Raw genomic sequence first — 27,242 nt, forward strand, 5'->3', positions numbered from 1 at the left:
AGTACTGTACAGTACATTTGTATTTCGATTATTTCGCCGAAATAAATCTCTTATTTTGAAGGCAAGCCTAGTGGAGTTCCGGTATTCAGCGAGGCGCGCGAGGTTTGTTTGGTACAAAACTAGCTTAAATGTTGATGTCTGTAACATTAGCTTCCTTGAAGCTTCGACACACCTTTGCCAAGTTCAGCTTGGTTTTGTTTCACAACTTTGATACGTTAAGGGTAATGCTGTGGCGTTCTATAAGTTGACCTCACGCCGTTATGGTAAGTGGAGTCGAATTCACATCATTTTGTAATTTCATAGTGGGTCGAAAAGGTCGTATTTGTCTTTAACAGCTTTCAGGCTCGTCCGTGTCATTTTGAGTGTGTTCAATCTCAATCGAGCTTCATTTTATGGCCCCTGTCCCTCTGTAGGTGTGCCAAACAGGACCTAATATTAGGACTACTTAAGCCTCGGGGGGTGGATTTCTTCCCTTCGCGGAGCATGAACGACTATTTGACAGAAGAACTTTGCAAAGGTAACAAGACATAAACGACTGTAAATACAAATGTGACTTGCCTGTCCACAAAGAATTTGCTCGATGAGCCCTTTCCCGAAGGGCCTGAGGCCAACCTACATTCCGATCCACGCCAAAGTCTTCTTTTCAATGACAGCAAATTTATGAAGTCAAATAAAATGTCGTTTCCATTATGACATTCAGTCGCTGAATCATGGACGTTTACTCGGCTACCGTTTCCTTTTCGTTGTAACATTAGGTGCATTCGCATAATATACCAAAAGGAAAAAATGTCAACACACACTACTCCAAGAACCACAGTACTTTATATACTTGCACTCGCAGTCTGAGTGACCTCCAAACAAGCTCAGGTGGTATGTATGTTTTTGGGGTTGAATTAGTTAACCAGATAGTATGGGTTTTAGTGCATGGATTAGTGATTCGTATGATAGTTTCAAATATGTTTTTTTTTTTTTCTCAACTACAATCGTCTTCTTTTCATGACAGAGTTGGGACAGTTGGACCCCGACTGGTTCCAGGTGTTGACCACACGAGCGTCCTCTAAGGAAGGCAACCTCTCCGATTCGGACGACCAAGAAGAACTTTGTCCCAACCAGGAGGCAAACTTCAAGACGCCTTTGCGCAAAACTGTTGCTGCCGATGTGGCCCAAAGTCAACACTCTTCGATACCTCGGGTGTTCAGACGCAGCTATGTTCCATCCCCGGATAATGACTACCAACAAGGTGTGGAAAATTACATTTCTGATTTGAATCCATTCAAATGATTCAATCAAGTCAGGTCAATTTGGGGTTTTCACCCAAGATAATGATTGGAGCAAGCTCCCGTCAAGACAGTGAAAAGCATGGCTTGTATTTTCACTCCTGTGGCAGCAATTCAAGCCATCAAATTGCGCTGTGTCATGCCAATAATAACTTAAATCTGTGCATCCAACAACACTGCCGCTCTGCTTCTAGTTTAGGGCTAAGTGTCCAAAATGTGCACCTTTTTTTTCCTCTTAGAGAATGAACCGCTGCCGTGGGATACCAGGAGTCCGTGTTTGTTTGGGCTTGCCAAGGACGCGTAAGTGAAGTGACGCTTCCGGTGCATGTTTCAATTACTGGTAAATCTGTGAAACAAACCCCATGATGTCATACACAGGGTCCCGCATTCAAATTATGGATATGCACGCCCACGCACTCCCAACTGGTTTGGTAATTATTATATAGATTTTTTAATTGAAATTGACTAGACTGTTGTTATTTATACACAATATTTTAATTGTATTTTATTAGAATTATGGTATTGATTAAAACGTATAAGAAATTGCAGTTTTTTAAAAAACACATACCTGTATATTTTCTTTTTTTTTCTTCACCTTTTAAAGTCTAAAATGTCCTTTCTTAATGGTTTTTGTTTTGTTTGGGTTTTTTTTTCCTTCAGATCGGCTTCACACGCCACAAGTGTCCCCAGTAAGTTCATTTATTCTCCCATAAATGTGACACTATTGACATGAGAGGAAAATGGCAACAATCGGGTTTGAAATGATGCAGGCCAATTACGCCCAACGCATCTCCGAAAGCCTGGGCGCCGACATTCACCCCGATATCTCGTGGACCAGCTCGCTGAATACGCCGCCAGCTTTGCCTTCCACCCTCATTATATGTAAGCAAGAATTTTGTTGTATTCCTACTGTATGGAAAGCTTGACAACCACTGTGTTGCTTTTGTCGACCTGCAGCGAAGACAAATGAAAGTCCCAGCCCGACGACATTTTGTATGGGCAAGAGTGCCGTGGTGAGTTCTTGTGTACACTTTGCATATTGCTTGATATTTTAACTACACTGTATACTTGATGATGATATTTGTCACTTTTTCCTTAGCTGGTTCGGAAACTCTTCCCATCTCTGTCCAACGATTCCAGACAGGGGGTGGCGTCGCCACAAAGCAATGACCCGCTTGAGGTTCTGCAAGGTATTACAAATGCTGTGACACTTCTCCCTTGACTTGTGAGTTCAATTTATCCCGTGATGATGATCGTAAATCAAATAACAAACGATGATATCTTAAATCTCCTCCCGCCATTTCAATGAATGGAAAGCGATGAATACATCCCAGCACATCACAACACATGAGGTTGCGTGCTGTACCGGGCATCCTCAGATGACGACACTTCTGTATTTCGGCACTGACGTCATCCAAATTTGTATGCAAGTCAGAACACGTCGTGGTCTATCACTAACCGATGCTAATGAAATGGTGAAGTCGTAATTGCTTGTATTAAAAAATACTTCCAGGCCACCCAAAAAAATCTGATTATGATGCTGCCAATGAATATTGAACAACACTCCTTCTCCACTTTACAGATTCTGATTGCCCAGAGGCCTGCCCTCATCCAACGCTCCAAAAGTCCCCTCGGCGATCCCCGCAGCACAACGATGGCACCCGGAGGCAGCCGCTCCCTGAGGCGATCCGTAGCCCGGCGCCCAGTGTTCCTGACGGGACCGAAAACAGCCTGCCCGTGTTTTTGGCCAACAGCAGTTCGGTACTGAGGCAGGTGAAGAGCGAAAGAACGAGAAGGACGGAAGAAAAAGAACACGGCAGCAGCCCCTTGGATGTCTCAATTGAGTCCGAGCTTGCGTTTTCTGAGCAAAGAGAATCTGATCAAGCGCGATGCAGAAATCCTCCAGTGGAAACTGAAGATAGTGAACTGACACCGTGGTCACCGTTGCCGCTATCAGAAATTCCAGCCACCACCGTTGCCACCCAAGTGGAAGATAAATGCACAACACGAGCGAAGAGTCCGGTCAGAGCATCTTTCAAGTGTGCTGGATTCACCCAGAAAAAGACGCCATTTATTTACACCATTGATAAGGAGAAGCACTCGTTAAAGAACAACTCCGTGCAAGGTATTTCACAAAACGCCTCGATGTACTGAATACACTTGTTGTCGTCTCATGAAGTGTACGTTTTTTGCTTGAATTTTCCGCACACGCAGACTCACATTTTGATGTGGTACAAAGTTGGTATCAATCGAGCATATTTTGATTTGAAGGAAATGGTGAACCTAAAACGTGTGTGTTTTGGAATTCTTGAGTTGTTTATTTACTTTTGCAGGGGGGGGGTATTGTTAGTCATGACGGACCTTCTCTGAAATGTTATGACACCAAGTGAAACTGGCCTCACTGGGCTGAATTTTCAAAACATTCTTGATTCACGTTACACAGCCCGCTACAATATGGAGATCGCTGCCTTTCATTGGACATCAACAGCATTGACTTTTGTACTTTCATTTCAGGTCATAAGCTGCCCGTTATGCAGATGTCGAAAGCCAACGATGAAGCCGGCGTTTGTAACGTCGGTGATGGGAAGGACGAGCTTCAGCAACGGGAAGCTGTCGCAAAAGAAAAGCTGCCTTCCTTGCTTCGAGTCAAGACGAAGGATTTGGAGATGTCGCAGCTTTGCCGAGCGTTTGCGCAAGACTTGAGTCAAATGTCCTATCCGGGCGCACCACCTCAAGTGGGCCCGCCCTCTCCTCCTCTTCCTCCTTGCAGCTTCTCCCCGTTTGCCTGTCTGACCGCGCTGAGAGTTGCTCGATGGAAGGCCAAAAGGCAAGTCGGGCTTCACGGCGAAGTACCTCTCGACGAGTCCGTCGATGAGCTGGCGCCGAGCGACAGTGGCTTCCTGTCGGCCGATGCCGACGTCTCGCATGCGACCGCGGCCTGCGCGGAGAAACGGGAACCGCATCACCGGCGGACGTTCGAGTCCACACCTACGAAACAACACGAGATGTGTTTGGAGGAGGTTTTACTCGGAACGTGGATTGACACCAAAGATACACGAGGGAGTTTCAAAGACTCAACCCACCCTCTGCTTTCACTTCAATCCAACGGTTGTGAAAGGAAGCAAGAGATTGTCAATGTTTCTCTTCCCTCCATTCAAGTGTCGGAATTCAAAACGACTTCTAACCAGAGTACGCAAATATCGGCAGCCGACCCACAGAAAGACGAACAACTCTTTGACGTGTGTGATGCTCAGCGGCGACCCATGAAAAACGTCCCTGGTAGGGAAACTCCCACAACGTCCGATTCTGCATTGAGCTGTCCAGGAAGTCTGTCTGAAAGGTGTATGTGGAAAAATAGTGATGAAAATGGTCCCGAGAGGGAGGAGACACTGCAAGGCTTCGATGGCTCCTTCCAACAAGCTCAAAATGTCCCAAAAAGTCCCGCAAACGTGAACGCGGGCACATGTCAGGCTGATGCAGCCATCGGTTGCGATCGTGATCCCAAAGAGGAAATTCCTGCGGGGTCGTATTCTCCCCCGAGCTGTCCACCCAAAGCTTCCCAAAACAATTTGCCATTTGACAGTTCCGACATAAACAAGTCGCTTCAAGGCTTCTCTTCATTCGTCAAGCCGGTTCAGGATGCGACAAAAAGTCCCGGAAACGCAAATGCGGTTGCGCGTCAAGCTGATCGAGCCTTCGAATGCGCCCGTGATGCGACAGAGGAAATTCCCGCAGCGCCGGCTCCCGCTTCCTGGGCCCAAAACTGCGACCGGTCCAACAGCCGGCTGACCGCCTCCCAGAAAGCTGATGTGAAGGCGTTGTGCGCCCTCCTGGAAGAAGCAGGCAGCCAGTTTGACTTCACCCAGTTCAGAACCGTCAAGTTAAAACAACCGGGCAAAGCGGCTTCCGCCCTTTCATCGAAAGCTGACAAAGACCTTGAGCCACACTTGCTGTCCGGGATCGATTTCGATGACAGCTTTTGCGCAGAGGCAAATGAGAAAACGACTTTGACCTCATGTGGTACGACTCATCTTGGAGAATCCGCTGTTGCTAGGCAACCCCTATGTGCACACACGACGGAAAAAGAAGAAAGGGCTGAAGAAAGTGTCGTGAGAGTTTCCCAAAAATGTCTGAAGAAAACCAAACATTTATTTCAGGATTTGGAGGCGAGTACGCCAGCGCAGAAGCAAAGTGTTGAAAACGACGGGTCCACCCCGCGCGTGCGCACCTCTCGGAATGAGCAGCAATTCGTTGACGGCTACGACACGGAGGGGCCGCTTCGAGGCTTCTTTTCATCCGCCATACCCGATCAAAGCGCTCCAAAAAGTCCCGGCAACATGCTTGCGCGTGCCCGGCAAGAGGACTTTCGGAATCAGGAATCAGGAATCAGGCAGGTTGACCATCCGCCGGGTGGTGGATCCCAGTTCGCAGGAGGTAAACGGGTTTCCTCCGCTGCGCTGAAGAAAACGGAATCCCTGCTCGATGTTTGTCATGAAGTTGAGGAACATCCGGCATGTGACCAAGCATTCGGCAAAAGTGAGCTCCCGCTGACGACGAGCGCGAAGCCTCGCTCGTTTTCAGCCAATGATCCCTTTGACAAGCTGGGCTCCACTTCAAAGAGTCTCTGCGTTTCCGGTGGAAAGACAAATGACGGACAACGAGGACATGCTGCTGCCAACGTGCAGACAACGGATGGTCAACTCGATCCTGTTGAGAATGAAAAGCCAGAGCATGAAAACAGTGAAAACGCTGCAAGTTCCTGGTTGGAGCTGGATTTTTCGACCTGGAGTGGTGGTGGATTCTCCGCTGCCGGTGGGGAAAACACATCGGCGTCTGCGGTGGCCTTGACAAAAACCAAACCACTTTTGCAAGAAGACCGCGGAGATGACCCGAGTGCAGACGTTAAAAACGGAACCTCCTCTATACTCAAAGGTGTTGACCATCAGCCGGGCGGGTTCCGGACGGCGAAAGGCAAACCGGTTGCTGTTTCCTCAGCCGCGCTCAAGAAAGCACAACTCTTGCTTGACGATTGCTCTGAAGTGAAGGAACATCCGGTCTGTTATCCAACGGCGACAAAGAGTGAGCTCCTGTCTGCTAACGAGAAGCCCGGATCCTTTTCCGACAATTCACTCTTTGCCGACGACTCTCTCTTCGACAACCTCGACCGCAGTCCGGAGAGTCCGTCCGTTTCTGGCGTGAAGGACGCAAAAACGGCAAATGCCACAATTGTGGATAAGATTGACTGTCCAAATGATCAGGTAGAAAATGGACAGCGTGATAATAATGTGGCAAATCCATCTTTGGAGATCGGTTCTTCTTCTTCTTCATTGAGTGCCGGTGGGTTCTCGACTGCCAGTGGGAAGAAGGTATGCGTGTCTGCGGCAGCCCTGCAAAAAGCCAAAGATCTTTTGCATGAAGACGCCCTGAGCTCCAAAATGCCACACGGAAGCCATCTAGGTGTCGAACGCGCTGACCTGGCGGCTGCGGGCCGAAACGTCGCCGCTGCTCTTCCGACAATCAAACTCTTGCTTTCCGAAAACCTTGCAGTTGAGGAACACCCGGGCTGCTCTCCACCCTCGGGGAAAAGTGAGTTCCTGCCAGCTTGTGAGAAGCCAGCTTCATTTGCAGCCAAAGGTGACCTGGGCTCCACCTTAGAGAGTCCCGCTCTGACGCCGTACGACTCGAAACGAGGGAATAGCACAAGCAAAGAAACGTTGGGTGGTTGTTTTCCAATCGCAGTTGTGACACCGGAAAAGGCATCTTTACCCCACAAGGTGGCGCTACAAGCAGACGCTCACTTCAAAGGCATGATGGACAGTCACGATCGAACGTCGGGAAAAGAGAATCCGTCCATAGTCTGCGCAAAGGCATTGAACGTGAAGACGGATGCTCAAAACATTTGGCTTCGCCGCGATGGGGAAAAGCCTGGAAATCCATCTTTGGATGTTGCTGCTTCTTCCCTGAGTGGCGCTGGATTCTCTGCCGCCAGTGGGAGCACGCTACCCGTGTCTGCAGCAAAAGCCAAACATTTTTTCCAAGAAGACCACGAGGATGACCCCGGCGCAGGCTCCTCGGGCGTCGACCGCCTCGACTGTCAAGCGGGTGGATTTCAGACAGCGGGAGGCAAACGAGTCACCGTTTCTTCCGCTGCGCTTCAGAGAGCGAAATTCTTGCTCGACGATTGTGATTCAGTTGAGGACCATCCGAACGATGATCCGCTCGCGAGAAAAAGTGAGTTCTTGTCACCTAGCGAGAAACCTGCGTCATTTTCAGCCAAGTCCCTCTTTGGCGATCTCGGCTCGACTTGGGACACGATGGCCGCTGGAGATGGAACGTCAGATGTTCGAGTGAGCAAAAATATCCCCAAGATCCGGCTTGGAAACAAGAACGCCGCTCCATTTGGAGACGATAAAAACACGAGGCATTATAAGGACCTGGCAAACGCCGCAGTTTCATCATCGGCTATTTGCTCATCTTCCCCGAGTGGCAGCGGATTCTCTACCGCCGGCGGGAGGAGCCTGTCCGTTTCTGATGAAGCGATGACAAGAGCCAAATCTCTCTTCAATGACTTTGAGGGTGAAAACCAGAAGCTCCACCGCAACGCTAGTTTGCCACATGCCAAACGGGACGGTCCGCAACACGTGGGACTCCGGACGGCCGACGGCGGAAGAGCTTCTAATGGGTCCGCTGCTCTCAAGAAGTCAAAATCCTTCTTCGCAGAGAGTCACGAAAGCACAAGTGATGCGGCCCGCGCGTCCGCAGCCAGCCGATGGGGCTTCAGCACAGCCGGCGGCAAAAAAGTTCTCGTGTCTGACCGCGCCGCGGCAAGAGCAAAATCCTTGCTGGATGAAAGCGCCGTGGACAAAGATGCTGGCTTCCGATTGTCTGTGGCGGAAAAGAAAGCAAACAATCCCCCGGGTGAGCAATGCGGTGTCGGTCCGAGCCAAATAAGCCATTGTGGATTCAGCGCAGCCAGCGGGAAGCCCGCGTCCTTTTCCACCGAGGCGCTGCAGAAAGCCAAAGCTCTGTTTGAGGACATTGGCCTCGGTGATGGTGTCCGAGCAGGCGCACGGGGAAAAACCTTCAGTGTGCCTTCGGTATCTGGACTTACTCCAGGTCCAAGCGCGTGCTCAAGAGAGAAAAAGCCAGCAGCCGCAGACGAAATGGCCCGCGCGGAGGCCGACGACCTCCACGGACAGGAACCGTCGGCTGCCTTAGGCGGAGGAACAATCCCGATGCCGGAGGAAGCCGCAATTGTAAACTTGGAGTCCCTGGACCTGAGTGACTGTACTGAAACGCAGCAGTTGTTTCTGGCCCAGGAAGCGCTGGACTGCACCAAAGCTTTGCTGCAGGACGAGAGTCTCGCCGGACCTTCCATGACGTTGGAAAACCTGCGGCCCAAAAGCGCCTCTCGCCCGCCTGCGCATGAGAAAAGATTAGCCGAGGGCACCGAATTGGCTGGTAAAGATCCAATCGGCACCATCGCGGACTTGCATTCAACTTCAGTTTCGAAGCAGGAACTAATTGTTGTGTTATGATGATTTGAATTATTCTAGGGCAGCCTCCCTCGAAAAGAAGACTCCTGGAAGAATTTGACAGATCTCTCGACAGCCCGCGAGGATCGACGCTCTGCCCGCAAACGAGTTCTCCCAAAGGTACGACGCCGGTTGACAATTCTGAGAGTAGCGCATGTCCAATTGACAGATTTGCAATTGTTAAAAATCTTACCAAAGTTGCTGAGGAGCAAAATTTAGCCTGCGTTCTTGGCGGAGGTTTTGAGGTCAAGTCAACTCATCACAACAAACGTCTCAAAGGCCTTCACGTGTCCACAGTTAACAAATATTATGACGTTCCACCCTGCGTACTTTTTATTTGGGTTATTTTTACTGCGTTTCGTTCTAAGGTCTATTGAAGGACAGGCCCGTGTTCAAGTACGACGTCTCACTCGGCCCGAACATCACCAGGCCGCACAGGTGAGCCGCCAGCCGATAGCGTGCGACCATCACACGCACCGTCGTCACCCTCTTGTTGCCCATACAGAGACGGCACGGCTTCCGTAGCGGCCGCCGCCTCATCGAAGAGCAACCAGCAGCCCTCGCCGGCGGGGTTGACTTTGCCATTTTTTAAGAAGACTGAGGCCCGACCGAGGAGGAGCGACATCGCAACGCCTCCAGCCTTCGTTCCTCCGTTTAAAAGACAGAGGACAGTCGTCGAACGGGATTCCACGAAACTCTTCTCTAAAAAGTCGACGCAAAACAATGAGGCCCCGCCCACAACCGCCTCAGACCAAAGTATGACCGATCCCTTCTACGGCCGCATCCCACCTACTGACACATCTTGGGGTCAAGGTAAACATTTTGCATCTTTTCGTTACGGGGACACAAGAGAGATGAATCCTTGCTTTGGGCCGCCGCTAGCGAACGTGGAGCTGGCCCGAGACATGCAAGACATGAGGATCAGGAAGAAGACACGGCAGACAGTGAGGCCTCTGCCTGGCAGCTTGTTTCGAGCCAAAACCTCGGGAGCCACCAGGATACGTTTGAAGGATGCGGCGGCTCGCAGGCCCCCTGCCAAGTACACCCAGAAGCAGGTCAGTTTTCACCCCCCGCCCCTCTCAAAAAACTCCAAATCAGCCCATGAAGCACTTTCTACTTTGGTCATGTGAAATTAGGTATGGACGGGCACGCTGCTAAGGGGGTGCTCTCGTCTATCCGGCCCCTGCTCATTTCATTGTTGCTGCTCACAGCTTTTGTGCTTATCTTCTACTTATTTGGACTTTGTTGGCTTCGGTTTACAGCTGTACGAATACGGAGTGCATCGGCACGTGTGCAACATCACCAGCGAGACGGCGGAGGCTTTTCGCTTTCGGCTTGAGCTGTTCTTCAAAAAGGACGCCTTCACGGACGAAAGCGGCATCCGACTTGCGGACGGCGGGCGGCTGATTCCCAGCGAGGACGGGACGGCCGGCAAAGAGCAGTTCTGCAGGTCGGTGATTGTCAAACTAGGATTTGATACGTGCTTAAAAGTCCGGCGTGTAGAATTAAGTGCCATTTTGTGGTGAATTAATAGAACGCAGCGACCGAAGCTTGTGCTGGATGGAACTTTTTTTTTTTTTTTAAATTGGCGACGTTTTGTGATGTCTCCCCACAGAGCCTTGTGCGACACGCCCGGAGTGGATCCCAAATTGCTCGCTGACGAGTGGGTGTACAATCACTACAGGTGGATCGTGTGGAAGCTGGCTTCCATGGAGAGGTCCTTCCCGCAAACTATGGGAGGCCGCTGCCTCACACCTGAGAGGGTTCTACTGCAGCTCAAGTACAGGTGAGAAGGACAAAGCCTGCGCTTGGTTGACTTATAGAATCTCCCTTTGGAGGTTTTTTTTGTGATTGGATCTCTGGAATGCCTGCCCACCCATCAAGTGTCAAAGTAAACGGCCAAGTAAGTCTTTAGTCAGCTGCCGAGGAGTGGGACCAAACAGTTGCCCGAATTGACACGACGCTGCGCGAGGTAGGCTGGGCAAAGATCCTCCTTTTGTAAACAACTGTCACACGACACAGAAACACGATGTCACTGAAAGGGGGGGGGGGAGCCCCCGAAATCACTGATTGACATGATATTTAGTGGACATGTTTGTCATAACAGGGCACACAAATACGTTTCAAGCAGCCTTGCCCAAGATAGTCAGTCAGCCATTTTGGTTTGAAGCAGCCATTTTGGGTCAAGTCCAGAACTCTGCTATCCTCGAGAGATGGATTGTCGTTATTGTGCTTAGTATTCATAAAGACCTTTTCGAAGCGATTCCAATGAATCGACGCAATAAGGGTCAGCGTGGTGTGTGAGTGCTTAGCACATCCGCCTTTCAGTTCTGAGGTCGGGGTTTGAATCCAGGTTCCGGCTTACCCATGTGGGCTTTGCGTGTGTCCCCCCCCCCCCCCCCCCCTCCATGGTTGCGTAAGTTCTCTCCCACATTCCCAAAACGTTACAATTGTCCTCCATGTGAACGGTTGTTTGTCCTTATGTGCCGAGCGCCAGCTGGGATAAGCTCCAGCTCACCTGTCAGCCTATTTCAGATAAGTGGTCTTATTGCAATCACCAACTCAACAACGTGCGTGTCAGATATGACGTGGAGGTGGACCACAGCCGCAGGCCCGCTCTGAGGAAGATCATGGAAAAGGACGACGCGGCGGCCAAAACTCTGGTTCTCTGCATCTGCGGGGTGGTCTCCCAAGACCAGGTGGCAAACCCGTGTGCGGTGGTGTGGCTGACTGACGGCTGGTACTCGGTGAAGGCGCAGCTGGATGAGCCCTTGAGCGCTCTGCTTCGCAAGGGACGACTGGCCGCAGGCGGGAAGCTCATCATCCACGGCGCTCAGCTGGCGGGTTCGCAGGAAGCCTGCTCGCCGCTGGAAGCGCCCCAATCGCTGATGTTGAAGGTACATCCAAGGCAACGTGTTTCTTTTTTTTTCTCCCCGAGGGTGAGGGATGATTGTTCGAGCTGTTAACCACTACATAAGTAGAAACTGTGACCTTTTCTCCAGGCTCAGTAGCTAATTGGAACTAGTTCAGACTGTGGAATCACACATGTGGCGGACAGAGCCGCCTTCCTGTGTGCGGGTAGACCATTTTGGACAAATTTGAGTATTAAAAGCCGAAGCTTTGAAAACTCTGATCAGAGTCAATAATCCACACCAAGATTCCTCACCTGCTTTGTGGCTGTCGTTGACACGCAGCAGAAACAAGATCTCATATTGTAATTTAAAAATTTTCATTTTAGATTTTCGCCAACAGCAGCAGACCTGCGCGATGGGACACCAAGCTGGGATTTTACAAAGATCCTCGGCCGTTCCTGCTTCCTCTGTCGTCACTGTTCAGTAACGGGGGGCCTGTCGGTTGCGTGGACATCGTGGTGCTGAGAAGTTACCCCATTCAGGTACCCGCTCGAATAAATAAACAAGATATTTGGGTGAAATTCACAGCCCCCCCCCCCCCCCCCCCCCCACTATGCATATACATATTCAGTGGATGGAGAGGAAGTCGGACGGAGGCGTGGTGTTCCGCTTGGCCCGCGCCGAAGAGGAGGAGGAGGCGCGCCACAACGGCCGCAAGCAAAAGGCCATGGAGGTGCTTTACGCCAAGATACAAGCAGAGTTTGAACAAGAGGACATCGGTACGACTTGGATCGACTTCCATTTCTATTATTGTTGTGCAAGGTGGCAATTATCGTGACTCAAGGGCCAGTTTCGAACATTCGGGGCAGGCCAGACATCCTTTCGGGTACCGATCATACAAGTGTGGTACCCGTATGGGGAAGAATCCAAAAGACGACTTTTTCCCCAAACCAAATTGAACTGTGCTCATTTGCAGACAGCAAACGTCAACTGAGGAGAAGGACTGTGAGTCATCGAGATATTGGAAGCTTGCAGGACGGGCAGGAGCTCTACGAGGCTGTGGGAGACGACCTAGCTGGACTTGAGGTAACAAAATACTGTTTAAAGAGCACGTTGGGTCATTTGGATGAGTAGGAAGGAAGGTGAGATGGATTGGGGAGGTATTTTTAAGTGTATGTGTGTGGGGGGGGGGTGAAGACAAGTTGCGAGATGCAGGAACAGTCGACGCTATGTAAGTTCGCTCGCTTTCAAGGTCGATTTTTGTCAAGGCTTTTGCCGTTGACTTCCTGCTTCCAGGCCCTTCTGAGCGAGCAGCAGCTGGAGACGCTGCGGGCGTACAGCCGCTCGCTCATGGACAAGAAACGGGCAGAAATGCAGGATCGCTACCGTCGCGCCACCGAAAAAAACACGGACGGCGGCCAAACGAGCTGCCCTCAGAGAGACGTCACCCCTGTCTGGAGACTCTGCGTCGCAGACTCTTTGAATCCCACCGGCGACGGTGAGCCGCCGCCTTTTACTATTTCACCTACCTAACCGTATTCTACGTACACTCATGTCTTCCTTTTTTTTTTTTTTTGTCTCAAGTTTACCAGTTGAACCTTTGGCGACCGTCCTCAGACGTGCAGGCCTTGTTAAAGGAAAGTCGTCGATACAAAGTCTACAACTTGGCCACGTCGGACAGGAAGAAGCGTGGCGCTGTTGGGGCACTTCAGCTCACCGCCACCAAGAAAACACAATTTCAAGACCTCCAGGTGACCAATATTCATTCTTTTACTTGCTTAACTAGGCAAGTTGATTAATAGTCGGGGCTAGATAGGGAGGTGAAATGAAACACCCAATGAACTGATCCCCCACCCCCTTAGGCTTCTCCGGAATGGTTATCAGAATGCTTTCGACCGAGAGTGTCTACCGACTTTGTGGCTCTTCAAAAGCTGGAATTTGACCCTCCGTGCGGGGAGGTTGATCTGACGGGATGTGTCGTCAGTGTGCTAGATGGAAAAGGTCCCTGCGCCATCCTCGATTGACTTGAATTCGGCAGACTTTGATTTCAGATCTTCGGTTTTCACGCAGGCCCTTCCCCCGCCTTCTACCTGGCGGACGGCAACGTGAATTTTGTGAAGGTCCTCTGCTTCGGCAGCCTGCTTCAGGCCGGCCTGGCGGACGTCGTGAAACCCGGCGCGCTGCTCGCGCTGAGCAACCTGCAGCTGAGGGGCCGGTCCACCCGGCCCACCCCCGTCGTGTACGCAGGAGACCTCACCGTCTTCTCCACCAAACCCAAAGAAGAGCATCTTCAAAAGGCCCTCGGGCGGCTCAGGGACCTCCTGCAGGTACAGAGTAACGGCACCTACATTCTCACGGCTCAAGAGCATTTCTTGATGCCCGGATAAGTCGCTGAGATGGGTACTCAGAAGGGGAAAACGGGATTTGGGGGGTTGGGTCAGTATGTTTCTGAATTGGGTATAGTCAGTTCGATGGTTGCGTCGGTGAGACGACCGCTTCGGAGGCCGGATGAGGTGCGTGGTAGTTATGTTTGCATCCGTGTATTGTAGGAACAAGAGACGTTCTTTGTGTGCGCTGAGGACAAACTCTCCCAGGTGCTCAAGAGGGACGTGTGCTCTCCCGCTCTGCCTCCAAAAACTCCACCCACGCAACACGTGTGGACAAACGTAAGGTTTCTTCTCCACTCGTGCTCGGTTGCGTAATTTGTCTTCTAAGCGTGTTGCCCTTTACAGACCACATCTCAGCAGCCGGTCAGAAGCCTCGGCTCCTTCACTCCACCGAGCAGGAACCTTCAGGCCGCAGCCGACACTTCTTCGTCGGAGAAAGACCCGAGAAGCTTGAAGAGGAGGCGAGCTGTGGACTACCTCTCTTGCGTGCCGTCTGCTCCGCCATTGTTTCTCCCCCCGGGCCTGGCTGCTTCGCCCTTCGTCAAGAAGACCTTCAACCCTCCTCGGAGAGCCAGCACCTTAAAAACTGTACACACCCCAAACCTGGCGCCTGTGTCTGCAAGTCCACCTGATGAAAAGGAGGAGGAAGCGTGGGTGAACGACCATGAGCTCGCTATGATTGATACGCAGGCCTTACGTTCCAATGAGGCACTATAACTGCACACTGCTGCATTGTTAAAGGGAGCCACAATGTAAAAAAAAAAGAAAAAGAAAAAAAGTTTGAATAAATTATTTGTCTCTCTCCATATATAATGGAGGTATCTCAAAGGAAAAAATATAGAATCGGGTATATATATCTAGGTATACAATACAATATTACAAACACAATCAAGGTAAGTATTACTGTTTTGTTTTTTAAAAACGTAAAAAAAAAGGCAAAAGCAATTTGCAGCAAGAGGAACTGAATGAAAGGGGAAAAAAATGCAACGTCTCCCGCCGGTCATTAAGCGGCGCGTTCGACGTAGAAGTGAATGACGTCGGTGATGTCACATCCGTAAACACTGAATTAGCTTTAGCAATGTTGCAGTTAGCTGTCATCTCGCCCGTGCTTTCGTTTCGTTTCATCACATAACCTAAGGTAAGCAGTAAGCACGTTTTTGGCGTTGAACGGTAACTGGTAACATTTAATTTATGTGATGGTGTCAAGTTAATTGACGCGGCTACGGTTTAACATTGAATTGAATCGAGCTTCTTTAGCCAGCTGGCTTGTACGATCATCTGATATTATAGGCTATTTGCTTTTTAATGGCTGGTATACAAGTGGAATTAAGCAAGTGCCGTGTTTTTTCAAAACAATAGAATGCCCCGCGATGAGGTTTTAGGAAAAGTCATAACGCTGAGACATTAAGGCCTCCCACTCTACTGAATTAAAACGAGACAACAAGCAAGTGTACAATTTCACAAGCGAAGTAGTAATTATAGTTAAAGGAGCAGTTTGCGTAATGCTTTGATTTTACAACGTTAATTCATTTTTAAAAAGTATTCGTTTCAGTAATATGCAAAAAAACAACAACACTTCGATCACAACGTAATTATTTTTGATAATGGTAGGTGACGTAATTGCTCGTTATATTTACCCAGCGTATGCCTCCCCAACAAGAGGCTACCATGTCTCGCTGCTATCTTTGCGCTACGGATACCAGAAGGAGACAAACAGCCAATGTAGTTCCTCAAACGGACGCGTCGCAACGTGATTTTGACGCCATTACAAACCAGTGACCCGTACACATTTTCAAAGTCACAGATACGACAGTGTAGAATATGACGGCGACCCCAAGTGGTCAGAGATAATTACCCACGCCTCACAATGCACAATTACGTTAGGTAAGATGGGATAATGATCAATATATTCTACAGATGCGTGACCCTTGCAGCACTACTTTAAATTGAAAGAGCTTTTTCCAAAAAATCTTGTGTAGATGTCTCAAGCGGCTCCCTCATGCATCCAAATTTCTGCCGATGCTCCAGTGGACAAGGACGAAATTACCGCAGAGGGTGAAGTTGTCTGCAAAGAGGCGACAGACGTCCAACGCGTTTTAAAGGAGGTGGGATTCACCAGCGCCACCTTCATTGGTCCCGCCTTCCCCCCGGAGAAGAACATTAATGACTCGCTGAGTGACTTTTACAAAGAGATCCAAGCCATTGACGATCAAGTCGAGAAGGAACGGGCCACTTGTATCCAACTGGAAACTTCATCAACAAGCAGACGTCCAGAAAAACCTCTCGGGGAGGACGACATCAGGAGGGCTGCAGTCAAACACCCATCGTCGCCTCACTGGCACAAAAACAAGCCGTATTCCACTCACAGGGCGTCTCTTCGGTATCGCCCGGATTATTATCCTCCTCCGGCATTCCACCCAACTCCGAGTGACCGACCGTCCCGCGGATTCCGCCTGCCTTCTTTTCCATACCCGCACTGTTCACCTCCACCCCGCCATGGGAATCCCGCCGACGACGACTGGTATCCCGCTGGAAGTCGGCCGTTCTGGGGGACACCTCGTTATGACCATGGCAACTGGGGTAATGGCGACGGTGGTGCTCACGATGCCGGGCGGTTCTGCGACGCACCGCAATGTCATTCTGGACAAGATGAAAGCCAGCAACAGCGTTGCTATGACAACTTTGACAGAACTTCGCCGTTGGTGCTCGTTCTCATGAGAGGCCTCCCAGGCTCGGGGAAGACAACAATGGCGAGGTACGTCTTTTGAAGTGGGCTACGCATGTAATGATATTGAACATCTTAACCAGTTTCTATGATGTGAGACAACCTTTTATCACTTCAAAGCAAAAAGAGGGCAAAAAGGATCAAATTAAGCCCAATTTAGTGGTTTGTGTCCACTCCACACCACACGATAATCACAAGGAATGATCTTTCAGAGACTTCCAATAGCTGAACCAATGCTGACTTTAATTAGAAAAGGGTACAAATGCTAAAACATGTCCCGATTACCGAGCACTAAAACCCACTCGATAAGCTCTCAGAGTATCTTTGTTTTTTAGAGAAATACGATAAGGATGTGAAAATGCTCATATTTGTCGGTTTGGACTGTGCTCAAATCCAACTCTTGAGATTTTCATGTGTTGCTGTTATTTATTTATTGTATTTTTTTTAAATGAATATCTCTGACAGGGAGTTGCTGGCGACGGCTCCCAGCGGCCTCATCCTGAGCACAGACGACTACTTTGCCCATAACGGCGGATACCGCTACGAAGCGGGCCTTCTCGGAGACGCACACGAGTGGAACCATCGAAGAGGTGAGAAAACGCAGCGCTACTCATGAGGAATGCAAAAGAAAAAAAAGCCATCAAGAATCCAAAAAGTTGTGCGTTGTCGGCGCGCTCGTTGGGCGGTACTGTTTTCGGTTCAATAGTTGTTGGTGTGGGCCTGCCTTACAGCTTGCGCCGCCATGCGCGACGGCCGCTCTCCCGTCATCATCGACAACACCAACCTGCAAGCCTGGGAGATGAAGCCTTACGTCCAAATGGCGAGTAGCTTCTGTCTACAACATGGAGATGGCAGTTTCCTTTTTCTAATGTGACCGTCACCCCCCCCCCCCCCCCTCCCATCCGCAGGCCTTACAGCAAGGATACCGGGTAGACTTTTGTGAACCAAACACCAGCTGGAAGTATGATCCCTACGAGCTGGAGAAGTAACATTTTTTTGTCTTTCTTGAGGTTGCTTCATTTTTTTAGGTCAAACAGAACACTATTTTGAGGGTTACTCTTGGGAGCCGATCCACGTTTGCTGTTTGTTCTCAAGCCCAAAGGTCTTTCAAACTATTGCGTAGGCGCCATCTGGTGGCATCTTGGTGCCAAGCAGCGATAAACTCCTAGGAAGAGCTTCATTTCCATTGGCCCGCAGCACTTTCTAATGGGGGGAGAAAAAAAAAGTTCTGCCATCAGTCACCTTGTGTCATCTCTTGACAACCCATTTTGGTTGGGCACTATTGGCCCAGACAATAGTCAACAAAATGCTTTTTTTTCTCCCCCCCCACAACAGGCGGAACAAGCATGGTGTGCCTCAGGAGAAGATCGCGCAGATGCTGGATCGTTTTTGGTCCCCCATCTCCGTGGACGTGGTGTTGAGTTCTCAGGAGCCGCAGCACGTTCACCAGAGGCGCCAAGCCGAGTGGAGGGAAGACGGAGGAGCTTCGTTCAGATAGAGCGAGCGGGAGTCCGCCGCCAAAAAAGACTCACTCATTTTGTCTTTGAGCTATTTTATACAGCTTTTTGTAAATTGGAGAAGTTTTACTGCTTTGTTTTTTAAGAAAAGAAATGATCATATATATTTTTACAAGGCACGGTGATTTTTGTTATTTTTTCAATTGGAAAAAAAAGATGAACGTCAACGTCGGATTGTTCTCACTGTTCTTTAATGCATGAGTATTTTTCTTTTTTAATTCTTAGATTTTTGTTGTTTTCAAATAGCCACACTTTTTAAGGTGAGAGAGTTCAACGCGTGCTTTTTCCCACAGGTAGTTTGAATGTGTGAAGCGACAGTTGAAAAGTAGATGCTTACAAGGAGTAAATGACCACTTGCAATGTTCCGATCAACAGTCGTCATGAAAGTACCCTGGCGCCGATGCTTGACAAACGTGGCGCAGAAGCTCAACTACTCAGAGGCTGCCGAGTGTGTCCTTGAAAGCTAATGCAGGACGGCTGGCGGCTGTTTGGCTGACTCGATTTGATGAGCCGCAACGTGATACACAAGAGAGCCTCACCTTGGTCTGTTGACACCTCACGGCGCCTGCATCCAACATCCACACGCGAGCTGATCATAATGGTGACGAAGCTCCAGTGCTGAAAAATGACGCATCATATTTGATTGTTTTTAATCGAATTCAATGATTCCTGAAATAATGACATCTATAAATATTTGGACGTGAATGAAGCAAGATACAAACTTTATATTAAAATTAGATTATTTTTTGTTGTTGTTCTTCCATGTTTTTTTTTTCAGGTCCAATGATGCCTTTCAAATTAAATACACCATTATGGCATTTTATAATTTACGTGACGGCCATTGACCAGAAAAGTAACATTTCCAGATTCTTCAACTACAAAATGATAACTTGACGACAGGTCACACGGTTGCCCGTTGCTAAGCAGAATTGTGTTCTGCCCCCGTCCGCCAAGAGGGAAACGCGGCGTATTTCGCCACGTTCACTCGGTTTAAAACACAATACAGAGAGAAACATAATGGGACTGAGTTTATGGCAGCTATTCATTGTTTGCTGGGAAATGTATTTCTGGGTGCGCGTGTTCGTTTGCATGCGAGTGGTGGAGTGTAGTGGTCACGTGAGGCGGCGAGCCAATCCAGGTGAGCGTCGCCACTCCACCGCGTGCTTTTATTTTTTCGACCAGAGAACACTCGTTCCAATCCGAGTCAAGTTTTTGTCATAAAAGCACAAAAAAGGAACACGGGGCGTTTCAAAATAAAATACACCAATTTAGGGTTCTTGAAACTATGTGCGACATGAACGTTAAGTACTGGACCACTTTTGGGCGAAACCCCTCTGAATTATTTTATTGTTTCAGCCATGCCGGAAGTAGCCGTTACCCTCCCAACGGTTCTCTTTACAGGTGTTAGCCGCGTCGTCGGCGAACACGATGGCTCCCCAGCCGTCCGGCGTCGGGTCGTTATCGGCGGCCGCTCACGCACGGGGCTCACGCGCGACGGCGGCTCATTTTTCCACGCGTGTGACGTAATGTAACGCGTATTCGTGTGCGTACGTATTTAAGAGCGAAATGTCGCCGCCCTGGGCTGCGGCAGCAGGTGCGGGGCCGCCCGGTGCCAATTAGCGAGGAGGAGCGGCAAGTTGACTCGCCGCGACCCGGGCGACCGGAGCTCCGAGGCGGTTACCGCGGCGACGCTTCTCGGCCCGTTCATGGTGAGGTGGTGCAATGCGCGCCGACTAAATGATATGATTTAATCCATTGGAAAATGTCGCCATCTTTTTGAAAGAAGTGTTTCTGTGCAATATACCGCGGGGACATTACGGTGAGTTTCGACTTGTTTGGTTCCTAAGTTGTGAAACCTCCCCCCAGGACGACTACGGTGAGTGAGGTTAAACAGTCAAGTTGAGTCATGGCTGCAGGCTCCCCTTTGACGGGTAAACCCGTTTGTCTGCGTTTTGGAGGGATGAGCTGCCTAGCAACCTTGACTGCAGCTCAGGTCTGTTCAATTATAATCCATCCTAATTTTAAGGATCATCGATGCTGTTTAGAGCACGGCGTGACCTCCGCTTGCTCCCGGGGCGAGGTCACGCTCCACTCCGCTGCATAGCTCGGATGCTATCCCGCGTTTACCTTTTCGGTCTGAGGTTTTCTCTCCCTGTTGCCGATTACATAAGGAGTACCTCACTTTGATGGGGATGGGGAGGGGTCGGGTGTGTGTGTGTGGGGGGGGGGGGGGACTGAATGAGGACCGCGTTACATAAGGGATGTTTTCCTTCCATTTGGATGGGCTGAGGAGGATGATGCGAGCAGCTCTGCAAATAGCTTGGAGGCTTTTACGGTGTCCGTCACCGGTGTTTAATGTTCCGCACGTCCAATGTCTGGACGCTCTTGCCTCCGTCAGTCGAGCGCTCGCAAGACTTTCCGAGCAGGGTCATTCGGGCTGCGGCGGCAGCGAGCGAAGAGTTGCAAAAATACCGCTAGATGGTTTGGAAGCAAATGCGCTTGGTGCCAGCTGGCAGAACTGAAATGTAGAAAATAACGTGTCATTGGGCCAGCCCCCCTCGGCGATCACATCCAACTGCAAATATCGATGGTAAGACGTGCGCGGGAATGGATCGACAAAAAGAAATGATTAGGCGCCGCGACACCAGACACGAGTTGTAATTGTTTTCAACGGTCCTCGCTCGGAAAGGTTAATGAATGCAAAGAGGACCTTGCGGCAGGTGTCAACTCCCCGAGATGCTTCGATGCGACATCCTCAGTGCTAATTAATAGCGACTGTAATTGTTTGAAATGGAATCCTTTTCCTAATGGCGTTCCCGTTGGCTACGCACAGACGTGACGACGCCAGACGCTCGCCGACGATGGAGGAGGCGGCCAGCCGGCTGGAGCGAGAGCACGTGCACGGCGTCTACGACAAGATCGCGCCCTACTTCAACGACAGCCGCTACAAGGCCTGGCCCAAGGTGCGCCAGTTCCTGCTGGACCAGCCGCCCGGGAGCATCGTCGCTGACGTCGGTGGGTGCCGCCCTCTTTGAGCCTGGCTTCTCAAAACTTTTGGCCACGACTTTTTTTTTTTTCTTTCTTTCATTTCGTTAGAATGATGGCCCATCGCTGACAGAAGCCCGTTTTGCTGAGGCTTGACGAGGCTCATTTTTAAAAAATGACAGCTTAAGTGGATTTTCCTCCATCAGCGTAATCATCGGACATCTATTTTGCTGACCTTTTTTCCGGTCAACAATCAGTGGCAAGAAATATCTTGCCATCTATAATTTTCCTGAGCACTTGTTCTGACGCGTCACTTTTGCGGCCCCGAGCAGGCTGCGGCAATGGCAAATATCTCGACATTAACGAGGAAGCGTTCAAGCTGGGCTGTGACGTCTGTCGCCCCCTGGTGGACGTTGCCGGCAGCCGAGGGCACGAGGTGCAGATGTGCGACGGGCTGCGCCTGCCTTACCGGGACGGCTGCTTCGACGCCGTGCTCTCCATCGCAGGTGAGGCCCGGTCGTCACAGTAACACCCGCGTTCTGTTTTTCGAGGAGCGGCAGCCCCCCCCCCCCCCCTACAAAATGGGACAAACGCTAAGATGTTTGCCTGTGACGTTTGCAGTCATTCACCATTTGTCCACCAAAGAACGTCGTATCCGAGCAATAAGGGAGATGGCGCGCACGCTGCGTGCGGGGGGCCGCGTCATGATCTACGTGTGGGCCATGGAGCAGAAGCGCCGCAAGTTTGAGAAGCAGGACATCTTTGTGCCGTGGAATCCCAACCTCCGCTCGCCTGACGTGGGACCCCCGTCGCCGCCTCCGGGCCGGGCGACCGCCCAGAGCGCGGGCGACGACGGCGACAAGCACAGGAAGGTCCGAAGCACATCGTCCGTGGCCGACGGGGCGCCGCACAGACTCTGGTTCTTCTCCCGCTCCCTGGACTCGGTCCTGGACTTCGGGAGCTTGTCCGTCTCCCGCTCGTCGTCACGGGAGCTCGGCACTATATCGGGCGGGGCGGCGGGCCCGCGGGGCCCCGGACGGGCTCTCATCCAGCACTTCTCCAGCTTCTTCTCTCCGCCTTCCACGGTCGGGTCCGAGGAGGACGTCTTCGGCTCCGGCGCCGATCTGCACAAGGAGCCCGAAGATGTCAAAGAGGAGCGCGGTGGCGCCGGCGGCGCGGCCCTGGCGCCGGAGTGCGGCGCCCTGGCTCTGCCCGACCTGGTCCCTTTCCAGAGGGAGCGCCCCGGGCGGGAAAGCGCGGCGACGGACGGTTCCTGCCTGAGGTACTATCACGTGTTCAGGGAGGGCGAGCTGGCCCAGCTCATCGCCGATCACGTGGCCCAACTCCGCGTCCGCCACGCCTACTTCGACCACGCCAACTGGTGCGTGGTGGCCGAGAAGGTGGAGCCCGGCAAAATCTGATTGGATTCTTCTTCTTTTTTTTAGATTTCTATTTCGCCATTTTTATCGTCTGCCTCCGACTTTTAGCACTGAAATCTCCGTTTTTACTTTCACTTGATGATTCCATGAACTCCCCGTTTTGACTTTTATTTAATGATTTTAGGAGTTTACGGTTTTACAAACACAAACGTTATTCCGCGGCTACAGCGCACGACTGTTCATATTTATTATCGTATATTTTTTTTCGAATCATTTTGAGGGTGTTGGATAGACCCGATTTTTACATTGTCCAAAAAAAGCACCGAACAGATTTCGCAACAAGGCAACCTTGTAGAAAATGCTCAACGTGGACACCATTTATTTATTGATTATTATTATTTTAAATCTGTCGGAATTGAAATGTTAAGACTGTAGTTGCCGAAGATGAATCTAAAAATCTTTGGGCTTTTGCTCATGCAAGTGGCACAAGTCACTATATTAGGCACACTGAGAGAGCCAAAGCAATAATGCTCATGAAGGCTAAAATCGATACACACACTATAGAAAACCGCTGCAATATTACCGTAGATGAAACGCACAAATAATAAGTGGGGAAATTAGAGGGAGGGGGGGGGGGGAGATCTGCGTGCGAGTTCTATGGCACCAAATCCCCCCTTTTTATGATTTTTTTTTTAAATTTTACAAAGGTAATGAGGATTCCTTAAGTCTTACAAACGAGAAACGTTTCTCTGAAGCTGCAATGCAGAGTTGTTGTTTTTTTGATTGATTTTTTTTTTAATTTGGGCATTTGTCAGACTGACACTTTTTAAAAAAATAAAACACTCAGAATAAAATGCATCATCAATAGTGACCAGTTTATTTCACTATTAAGGCATGATGAGAATCTAAATAAAGAAGGGGGGGGGGACCAGTATTACAGGAAATAGACCCCGAAAGAAAAGCATGACTAACTATTACTACTACAGAATTCTGAATTTGATGACTAATTCTCTGCTTTTACTACTTTTATTTGAGGGGGGGGGGGTGGAGGGGTACACACAAATGTTACACAAAATTGTACCACACTTTTGGCAGAAAATGCAACGAAGAGATAGCTTCAAGCAAAAAGAAGGCAGTGCTGAAGAAATGCGAGTGGGCACAAGTCAAAACATTCGGCACACCGGCAGAATCAAAGCAATAATGCTCAAAAGATTCCAACAAATATCTGAAAATGAGAACAGAAATTAGATGGAAAAGAAATACAAGTGCAGAGAAAAATACTTTGAAAAAAAAAGCACACATTTTGGACCTTTTTTTAAAAATGAATGTTTGTCTGCCTCTCGAGTTTGAACAGCTCAGCTTTGAGCGTGGCCGTCAAGGCAAAAGTTCGTCCGTGGCTGCAACGCACGACTGTTCCTTTTTATTGACACAAAATCTTCAAATCGTCGTGTGGAAACTAAGTGTTGGTTCCAGTTGTATTTGTAGTCCGCGATAGAATCGTAATTTGGTTGTTTGTTGTTGCGACAACTTGCGCGCCCCCCCCCCCCCCCCCCGCACTGCGCTTTGACCCGTCGCATGTGCGAGGCAATGAAGTCGCAGACGCGTCGCCGCGTCCTCGTCGTCCAACAAGCAGAAAAACTGCGCTCGACCGCTTCTCATACTGTGAATCGACGTTGTCGTGCTTTGTGATTTACATGGAAACTTGAAACATTGTGCCAAGGAAGTGTTTGTGCTGTCAACACTGTCGTTTTTTTCGTGAATAAAAGGTTTTGTGCTGAGAGTTGTGGAGTCTCAAGAGTAGTTTTGGCACATCATTGAGGCAAAGGCTTCTGACGTCACTCATATGAAATCTCGCGAGTTTTCATTCTAGCATTTGATTAGCACAAGCCAACACTTGAATTGAATACATTTTGGTGCCAATCCGTTCTGGTTTTGGGACGTAGCGTTGTCAAAGAGTCGCATTTGAAGCTTGCAGGATGGCTGCCTTGTCAGCCTGTGATTTTTTTAAATTTTGTTTTGCGTTTTCAAAGGAAGAAGATGAAACCTGACGGATGGGAATGCCGTCTGAATCGGCAGTGCCCAACCTATTTTGCCCCACGGACCGGTTTAATGTCGGACAATATTTTCAGGTCCCGGCATTTTTAGGTGTGGCAGATAAATACAACAAAATAATATTTGACCGGCATGAAAACGCTGGTGTTTTTTTAACATCATAATAAACACGAATCATGACACGAGGAACGTCCAGTCTGGCCGCAACTTTCTCTGGTCGCTATGGTAATGTTTAAACTTGCCTTCAAAATACACAAAGTGCATGAAAAATACGTCCCGTCTGCGCAGACTCTTCCAAAACGCTCAGCAACCAGCGGCGCAATTTGGCGCCCCCTCCAGCAGAGGACGCCCGAGGCGACCACCTGGAGTCGGCCCTGCATGCAGCGTTTTCATAGCACAAATGGATTGGGATACCGTTTTTTTTCTAGGGGAGGGTACTTAAACCACTACAACCTCTTATCAGGGAATCGGGCGCTAATTGAATACTGGAAAATGAATTGTGACCGGTCTGTTCCTTGAAGATCCTAACCGTGACTGCCTATATTTCACATTAACCCTATAATGCCATTTGTATCATATTTGATACATGCATTTTCATTATGTAACTCATTCTTTATATTACATTAAGTCATCTGTACCAAATTTAATGCTGCAGGTTTAAAATATGATTATTTCCAAACTTTCATTTTCAGATGTAATCTACATAATACTTATAAATGGAATACGACAAATATCTAAAACAATATGATATGGCAAAAATATTTTTTGTGGATTTTGTTATAAGGGTTAATGAACTTCTCAGTTCCCAAAAATCGGATTTTTCTGGATATTCCTTGATGGGTCAGGTATTAAAGGGTTAAGCAGTTTGATCGTTGGTGTTCTGACGTCATCTAGTGGCGATTGTTGGCCGGAACCAATTATCGCGGATAAAGCTCCACCCGACCCGAGTTGCCGTGCGCATTTACTGGCGCACATTAAAAGACACGTTTTGTAAGCTCCGCTTAGCCATTTTTGTAAGAACCTGAAAGTGCCAAGAATCGACTGTATGAGGCAAGATGACGACGGGCAGGATTTCGGCGAAGATTAGGCCTTTATGGGTGTGAGCCCACGAGGTTTGTGTGTATTTATGTTAAATCAATTGTCTTTATGGTTTTGCCTTTTATTTGGTTTGTAATGCACTTGTTTGTATGTTTCATGCTCGCAGATCCAGTTCTCACAGGTTGCCAGGAATAAAACTCTGTATTCTCAACCGAACTTAGTGTCGTCACTCATGCCTCATCCTGAGGGCGCGAAACTAACCCTCGTTTAAAACTATACTGTATGTTGAAACCAAAATCTCAAACTGAAACCCCAACCCTGTTTTGAAACCTTATTTGCTGATTTTGGAACCTATTTTTTTAAAAAACAAACAAAAGAAAAACCCTTCCTTTGGATTCAAACCTTATTTTGTCACACCAACACTAGCTTGAAAAATGCACTTTCAAACTCTACTTGAAAACCCTAGTTTCAAATCCTGAATCTCAAATTTGAAACCCAAACAATTGCTTGAAACCCTCTCCTCGTCTTGAAAGCCAACCCTGCCTTGAAACCCCAACTTTAAACCAGTGAGTGGTTCTTAAACTCGGTTCGATCGAACACTTTGATTCGCTCCTTTTTCATCTATAACCCTTTCAAACAACAAAGTGTTTGCCGGAAAAGTGGTTAAGATTGCACGACTGGCTGTGTCTTATGTGTTGTGCTGTATTATTTTGTTATTTTATGTTAACTGTTGCGTTGATGGCGGCACGGGCACCCGCAGCGGCTCCTCTTGTTGTCTGGTTGAGAGGGAAGAAATTTCATCTGCGCTTTGTGTTACACATACAGCGCATTAGACGATAAAGTTGTACTTGACTTGACCCCAAGGGTTCGGTGAATCGGTCTCGGGCAGGACGGAACCTCTTCCATGGAGGGACATCTGCCGTGGTTCGGGGTTCAAGCAGAAGTTTGACATGCAGGTTAGGGCTTCAGATTAGGTTTTCACACCAGGGTTAAGAGGTTCAAGTCAAGGTTGGCATTTCAATTTGTTTACCCAATGCAGGCTCGAAACCCTCATGATACGCTTTAACACGTGAACCATGTCCCGAATCCCTCATTGTCACTCGGAGCTCCGTTAGAAACCCAAACCGAAATACATTTTGGAAACCCTAATCTCCTTTTGACACCGACATTTGAACATCCGCACTTAAAAAGTCAGTTGAGTGCCGACTGCCAGCAAGGCTTGTAATGAAAAGTGGCCACGGTTCCTCTTCCGGGCCTCCATCGGCGGATTGTTTTAACCTTTGTACCAAAGAAGGGGCCCCGTCCCACGTCACCTTGGACTGCCATGGATCGCATACGCGAATTCCAGGGTGGCTGCTCAGCTGTCAATTACAAGGCCGTGCAATTGCAACACGGCAGAGAAAACGTGCGCGTTCGTCGCCTCGGAGCGGGAGGAATTTGCGGCTCGGTTGCGAGTGCCGGCGGAGCGAGTTGCCGCACGTTGCCGTCGTGTTGT

At 49.3% G+C, this 27,242-nt stretch overlaps 3 protein-coding genes and 1 long non-coding RNA gene across 8 annotated transcripts; 3 read left to right on the plus strand and 1 right to left on the minus strand.

Moving 5' to 3' along the window:
- The first annotated feature begins 138 nt into the window (after positions 1-138).
- Positions 139-14,905, plus strand: brca2 (BRCA2 DNA repair associated). Of its 3 annotated transcripts, XM_086125009.1 has the most exons (27): positions 139-263; positions 414-517; positions 1,004-1,240; positions 1,517-1,577; positions 1,656-1,708; positions 1,938-1,966; positions 2,048-2,159; positions 2,235-2,290; positions 2,377-2,467; positions 2,860-3,402; positions 3,792-8,738; positions 8,834-8,932; positions 9,181-9,250; positions 9,318-9,625; positions 9,695-9,867; positions 10,075-10,262; positions 10,428-10,598; positions 11,394-11,709; positions 12,051-12,206; positions 12,296-12,443; positions 12,641-12,750; positions 12,961-13,162; positions 13,249-13,415; positions 13,527-13,665; positions 13,735-13,991; positions 14,214-14,330; positions 14,397-14,904. In XM_086125009.1, exons 2-27 carry the CDS (start codon positions 484-486, stop codon positions 14,766-14,768), a joined length of 9,156 nt encoding a protein of 3,051 aa, XP_085981135.1. In that variant the 5' UTR covers positions 139-263; positions 414-483; the 3' UTR covers positions 14,769-14,904. The 3 variants fall into 3 exon arrangements, 2 of the variants coding, with proteins under 2 accessions (XP_085981135.1, XP_085981134.1); XM_086125008.1 differs by having other exon boundaries at positions 9,318-9,867; positions 14,397-14,905; XR_015102422.1 differs by lacking the exons at positions 12,641-12,750; positions 12,961-13,162; positions 13,249-13,415; ... (2 more) ...; positions 14,214-14,330; positions 14,397-14,904 and having other exon boundaries at positions 12,065-12,206; positions 12,296-12,435.
- LOC147196888 (uncharacterized) lies at positions 14,320-15,815 on the minus strand. Its single transcript, XR_015102423.1, has 2 exons — positions 15,689-15,815; positions 14,320-14,679 (listed from the first exon to the last, which is right to left on the minus strand). It is a non-coding gene; the product is annotated as an uncharacterized LOC147196888 (long non-coding RNA).
- On the plus strand, positions 15,078-19,041 carry n4bp2l2 (NEDD4 binding protein 2-like 2). Of its 2 annotated transcripts, XM_086125011.1 has the most exons (6): positions 15,078-15,189; positions 16,031-16,806; positions 17,242-17,366; positions 17,508-17,596; positions 17,685-17,761; positions 18,112-19,041. In XM_086125011.1, the coding sequence occupies exons 2-6, from the start codon at positions 16,031-16,033 to the stop codon at positions 18,272-18,274; spliced, it is 1,230 nt and encodes a 409-aa protein (XP_085981137.1). In that variant the 5' UTR covers positions 15,078-15,189; the 3' UTR covers positions 18,275-19,041. The 2 variants fall into 2 exon arrangements, with proteins under 2 accessions (XP_085981137.1, XP_085981136.1); XM_086125010.1 differs by lacking the exon at positions 17,685-17,761.
- Positions 19,042-19,693: 652 nt separating this feature from the next.
- Positions 19,694-24,437, plus strand: trmt9b (tRNA methyltransferase 9B). 2 transcript variants are annotated; one of them, XM_086125012.1, is made up of 4 exons: positions 19,694-20,002; positions 21,127-21,308; positions 21,611-21,784; positions 21,900-24,437. In XM_086125012.1, exons 2-4 carry the CDS (start codon positions 21,155-21,157, stop codon positions 22,697-22,699), a joined length of 1,128 nt encoding a protein of 375 aa, XP_085981138.1. In that variant the 5' UTR covers positions 19,694-20,002; positions 21,127-21,154; the 3' UTR covers positions 22,700-24,437. The 2 variants fall into 2 exon arrangements, with proteins under 2 accessions (XP_085981138.1, XP_085981139.1); XM_086125013.1 differs by lacking the exon at positions 19,694-20,002 and adding an exon at positions 20,528-20,883.
- The last annotated feature ends 2,805 nt before the right edge of the window (positions 24,438-27,242 follow it).

Source organism: Hippocampus guttulatus, chromosome 12 (assembly GCF_054856545.1).
Source record: "Hippocampus guttulatus isolate MCC_2025c chromosome 12, RoL_Hgut_1.0, whole genome shotgun sequence".
Classification (NCBI taxonomy): domain Eukaryota; kingdom Metazoa; phylum Chordata; class Actinopteri; order Syngnathiformes; family Syngnathidae; genus Hippocampus; species Hippocampus guttulatus.

Bases quoted from the DNA above. Each gene is read 5' to 3' on its own strand.
- n4bp2l2 (XM_086125010.1), top strand. From the start codon at position 16,031: ATGTCTCAAGCGGCTCCCTCATGCATCCAAATTTCTGCCGATGCTCCA. The intron at 16,807-17,241 runs GTACGTCTTTTG...TATCTCTGACAG, and splicing joins GGGAAGACAACAATGGCGAG to GGAGTTGCTGGCGACGGCTC. The intron at 17,597-18,111 runs GCGAGTAGCTTC...CCCCCACAACAG, and splicing joins TGAAGCCTTACGTCCAAATG to GCGGAACAAGCATGGTGTGC.
- trmt9b (XM_086125012.1), top strand. From the start codon at position 21,155: ATGGAGGAGGCGGCCAGCCGGCTGGAGCGAGAGCACGTGCACGGCGTC. The intron at 21,309-21,610 runs GTGGGTGCCGCC...GGCCCCGAGCAG, and splicing joins GAGCATCGTCGCTGACGTCG to GCTGCGGCAATGGCAAATAT. The intron at 21,785-21,899 runs GTGAGGCCCGGT...TGACGTTTGCAG, and splicing joins CGCCGTGCTCTCCATCGCAG to TCATTCACCATTTGTCCACC.
- brca2 (XM_086125008.1), top strand. From the start codon at position 484: ATGAACGACTATTTGACAGAAGAACTTTGCAAAG. The intron at 13,163-13,248 runs GTGAGCCGCCGC...TTTTGTCTCAAG, and splicing joins TTTGAATCCCACCGGCGACG to TTTACCAGTTGAACCTTTGG. The intron at 13,416-13,526 runs GTGACCAATATT...CCACCCCCTTAG, and splicing joins CACAATTTCAAGACCTCCAG to GCTTCTCCGGAATGGTTATC.